Source organism: Hibiscus syriacus, unplaced genomic scaffold, assembly GCF_006381635.1.
Source record: "Hibiscus syriacus cultivar Baekdansim isolate YM2019G1 unplaced genomic scaffold, ASM638163v2 tig00117048_pilon, whole genome shotgun sequence".
In the NCBI taxonomy this organism is placed as follows: domain Eukaryota; kingdom Viridiplantae; phylum Streptophyta; class Magnoliopsida; order Malvales; family Malvaceae; genus Hibiscus; species Hibiscus syriacus.
In genome coordinates, this window is record NW_024063538.1 from 13,951,232 (window position 1) to 13,956,486 (window position 5,255).

Here is a 5,255-nt window from a genome sequence, read left to right on the forward strand (position 1 = left end):
GTGTGCCTATGTTAGTAAGATTTTAACATGTGGTTTGAATTTGTATATGTTTATAATGATGCTCATTTTGAATGTGTGCTTGAAATCAATATCAAGCAATATTAAAGCTAAGGAAAAGCTTAAGGATGTAATGCGAATTTCTAAGAAAGGTTTACAAGCTAAGGACACCAGGTGAGTGCGAATTTAATTTGTACTTATCTTATCAAACAAACATTAGCTTGGGATGAGCCAGTGATGGAGTTACTATGGTAAGGAGTGACTCCTAAATTGTTATGTGATTTGTGGTGCATGCAAATATGTGAATTCGGTGAGCTAATAAAATTAATGATATGCTGAAAACGCAAATTGGTGAAGTATGCATAGAAATTTAGTTATGGATAGTAAGTTTAGAAAATAACCATAAATTCTAAAAAATGGTTAGAAGATTAGTTTTATACCTTTAGATTCGTATATCAGTCTAGTTTTTTTTAGAGCAAACAGAAACTGATTTACAGGTATATACAAAAATATATGAATTTTAACCGACGATAGGTCAGAAAACGAGGCAACGGATTCTGCTCAAAATAGATTCTGTCAGTCAACTTTGAAAATTCATTATAATTTTTAAAAATTGAACTAGAATAAGTGCCTTATATGTTTAGATTCGTATTCGAGTCTACATTCTATTGGTATAAACGAAATAATTTTTGAGTATGTAGATTAAAACATAATAATATTTCTTTAAAGGTAGTGTAACTGCTAAGATATGAAATTATGATAAATTTTGGGAAAGCAAAGGATCAAGCTAAATCTTAGTGAGACTTATATTTTTACTTGTATATAATGTCAAAACGAGTGCAATGCATGCATAACATTGTACATGGATGTTTTATAAATCATCGGGTAGGACTTGTGATGAGTCTACCTTATTTTTGTTGGCATGATATTTATGTCATTCATCATATATTTGACATATTCTCAATATGTCAAATGTTGAATATAAAATGAATTGATTACTAATCGTTACATATGATGTTTATCATTAACATATATGATATTTATAGTGAATAATATATTGGGTATGAAATACCCAATATTAAATTATGATAATATACTTTGCACGGATGGATCAAATAAAATAGACTGTATCCCAAGTAAGTCATTGAAGGACATGGTCTAATTAACATGCCATAGAGTCTAGCAATTGGATAATTGGATTAGCAATATAGTGTGTAAGGACACTCAGTGCATCACTATGGTGTGTAAGGACAGTTAGTGCATATGGTACTATAGTGTGTTAGGAAACTTTGTACAACACTCTATTGTGTAAGGACGTTCCATGCAACCTTCTGGTGTGTACGGGCACTCAGTGCTTATGGGAAGCACTTCGGTGCATATTTGACTCGAATACCTAGGGTCTTTATAGGTTACGTTTGGGCTATGGTTTATTGGTTAATAAAGATAAAAAAAACTATAATCTTATGAGCATATGGAATATATGGCAAGTATATTGGTAAGAGATTTATATGTTATTCATATCATGTTCATATTAGTAGCATAATTGGAAACACATCTAAAGTGATCAAAATGCATTGAATATTATTATTGTTTACATTTATTTGTTGCATTGCCTTGAATATATTTCTATTAATTACCTCACTAAGTGTATACTTAGCGTGTGATGATTTTCACGCGTAGGTAAATTAAAGCGGAAGGAGTAGGGAGTTGTGTTTGGTATCAATCACTAAGGAATATTTACATTTAACAGTAATGACATCCGACTGTGTTTCAAAATTTTCTAGCTGGCATGTATATGAGTAAGAAGTGTTTGCAAACTATAAGCATGGTTAGTATTATATATAATTTAATATAAACATATATTATGATACTAAACCATGCTTTAAAAGGGATTTTAAATTAGACAGTTTTATTTATTATATTAACAAAACAAGAATGTTTGTTACTATATGAGATCGGATTTGAATTAAAAGTTGAAATATTATATTTTGAATTCCTCTGATTATTTATTTTATAATAAATTCACAAATATGGAATTTTTTAAAGAAACAAAATTTTACTTATGTTGGGTTAAGATTTTTTTTTTGAATATTTGATGTGGCATCTTTAACTCGTAAGTGTAAAATATACGGTTTAAGGGTGTTTCAATTCCAGTTTTTACCACGAAGCTATCACATTATAGATAGGCTAGTGTGTTGTCTGAGATGCACATAAATTCATGGATAATAATTGTATGTATTTTGGGACTCATGTATTTTGTAGACTTTATTTCTATTTTGCATATGGTATGATTGATGTTTTCAATGGTTATAAACTGTTTTGAAAAGAATTTTTGAATTGACCATTTTAGTGGTTATGTGTGGCATCGTAATCTATGGATCTTCAGGTCAGACTGAATTAGTGTGTTGTATTTAGTGGTATCAGAGCATCTAGGTTTAGTAATTCCTAGGACACGCAAGTTAGAGTTAGTATGTTTTTGTGTGAGTACATGCCCCTAAAGTGTCAATAATAGTTAAAATTTTGGAATGACGATAGTGGCCTCTCTTTCCTTTTATTTTTATGATTTGATTATAGCTGATAGTGGTGTTCCTAGCTATAAGGGCTAGAAGAATAGTCCTGCCACTTGTGCCATCCACTCAACCTATTGTGGCACCTCAGAGTCTCCATTTGAGAGGTTTCGTTGATACTTGACGACTGATTTCTAGGGATTTAGGGATGATTATCCCATTTCTGTAGACCAATGGCTCCGAAAGATACTATGTACGCTTTGTCAGTTACACCTAACTCCTAATGGTAAGCAAGAGTGTGTCATTGCCCTTCTGAAAGGTGATGTGATTGATTGGTGGGAGATTTTGGAACTGGCGAATGAGCCAGAGAAACCCACCTCAGAGTACTTCATTTCAGAGTTCTGTGAGAAGTACATTGGAGAGGTCCACACTGATGATTTGCGTGACCAGTTTCTACATTTAAAACAGGGCAACCGAATAGTGCTTGAGTATGAGAAAGAGTTTCTTAGGTTAAGCAAGTTTGAGCCCAAGCTTAATTTGACTGAGGCTAACAACTACAGGAGGTTCCGAGATAGCCTCCATTCAGATATTCAAACTCAGTTAACAACCAACCAGCTTCGTGTGTTTGTAGATCTAACCTGCCAAGCTATGGCAGTAGAGAGAATTCTAAACAATGGATCTTAGACGATGAGTAACTTGTGGACAAAGACACTTGAAGAGTGTTATCGGGCGACATGAGGTTGTTTCAACTGTAGTTCCTTGGACCATATTATGAGGGACTATCACAAAGCTCAAAGTTCAGTACCCACATCATCTCAGAGGTCTGCCCCATCTATTCAGTAAGGCCGAGGGTCCTTAAGGGGGTAGAGATAACTCAGGGCAGTACAACCGAGGTTTCGCTAGATCAGAGTCAGTCCAATAGCCTATAGTTTCATCACGCTAGTATTCCATATGAGCATATGAGGAGTGTGATGTCACTGATGTGATTTTGTTATATATTTTTTTCCATTCTTGTTACTGCATTGATAGATATGGGTTCTACCCACTCCTATGTTTGTTATGATCTGGTTCGAGAGAGATATATTCTGATTGAGGATTTAAGGATAGGGGTCAGAGTGTCTAGTCCCCTGGTGTTAGAAATTTTGGTTGATAAGGTTCATCATCGTTGCCCTCTAGAGCTTAAGGGTAAGATATTCTTAGCCGATTTGATGGAACTACCATTTAGAGAGTTTGATGTGATTCTAGGCATGGCATGGCTTACTGAGCATGACGCAAGTTTGAGGTGCAAGGTGTGACGACTCAAACTTCACAAGGATGATGGGACAAAGGTAGTGATGTCCAGTAGGAGTTTCGAATGTACTACCGAAGTTATTTTGGCGATGAAGGTTCAAATGTTGTTGAGTCAATGATACAAAGTCTTTTTGGCTAATGTTGTGGATACGTGAGTTTTTATTCCGCTGATTGAGGATATCCGTACCATTTGAGAGTTCTCTGATGTGTTCTTATAGGAGTTAATGGGGTTACTGCCTAACCTAGATGTCGAGTTCAACATAGAGGTTATGCCAAGTTCGGCTACGGTGTCTATTTCACACTATCGCATGGCAAGGAAGGACTTGAAAGAGTTAAAAACCAGATTCAAGAGATACTCATTTTTTTAATAAGAAGTATGGGTTGATGAGGTTATCATCGACTACCAGTAGCTAAATAAATTGATCATCAAGAATTGATAACTTCTCCCTCAAATAGATGATCTGTTTAACCAGCTTAAGGGCGTATGTGTGTTCTTCAAGATTGACTTGAGGTCAGGATACCACTAATTTAAGTTTAAAAATGTCGACATTGCCAAGACTACTCTCAGGACAATATATGACCATTACGAGTTTTTAGTGATGCCTTTCAGACTCATCAATGCCTCGATAATATTTATGGATCTAATAAATCGAGTTTTCTATCCCTATATGGATCAGCTTGTAATGGTCTTTATCAACGACATTCATGTGTACTATTGGTACGAGGAGAAGCATGACCAGCACCTCTATATCATTTTGCAAACGCATTGAGAGCGTCAGTTGTATACCAAGTTTGGGAAGTGTGAATTCTAGGTGACCAAATTAGAATTTCTGGGTCATGTGGTGGTAGAGGACGGCATCTGAGTGGATCCTCAAAAGATTAAGGCATTGTTAGAGTGGGAGCTACCTAGAAGTATCACTAAGGTGCATAGTTTATTAGGCTTTACGTGTACTACCGTTTTTTGGTCAATGGTTTCTCCATAATTGCAACATCGATGACCAAGTTACTTCATAAAGATATTATTTTTGTATTGAATGAGAAGAACCAAAAGAACTTTGATAAGTTGAAAGAAATCCTCATGCAAGCCCCGTTTTGACGCAACCAAAATCGGGTAAGGACTTCACCGTGTTTAGTGATGTGTCTCTAAATGGTTTGGGATAAATTTTGATGCAAGAAGGAAAATCCATGATTATGCGTCCAGTCAACTCAGTCCTCCTGAATGAAACTATGCCACCCATAATTTAGAACTTACCGCAGTGTTCTTTTCCTTGAAGATTTAGAGACACTACTTGTTCGGGGAGAAATGCCATATCTTCACGGATCACAAGAGCCTTAAGTATCTGCTCACTTTGAAAGAATTGAACTTGAGGCAGAGAAGGTGGGTATAACTCTTAAAAGATTAAGATTGTGTGATCAACTACCACCCGAGAAAAATGAATGTTGTTGTAGATGCCTTGAGTA

At 35.3% G+C, this 5,255-nt stretch overlaps 1 protein-coding gene across 1 annotated transcript; it reads left to right on the forward strand.

Annotated features, from left to right (window-relative positions):
- Positions 1-2,371: 2,371 nt before the first annotated feature.
- On the forward strand, positions 2,372-3,188 carry LOC120197637. Its single transcript, XM_039199090.1, has 2 exons — positions 2,372-2,383; positions 2,703-3,188. Exons 1-2 carry the CDS (start codon positions 2,372-2,374, stop codon positions 3,186-3,188), a joined length of 498 nt encoding a protein of 165 aa, XP_039055021.1.
- The last annotated feature ends 2,067 nt before the right edge of the window (positions 3,189-5,255 follow it).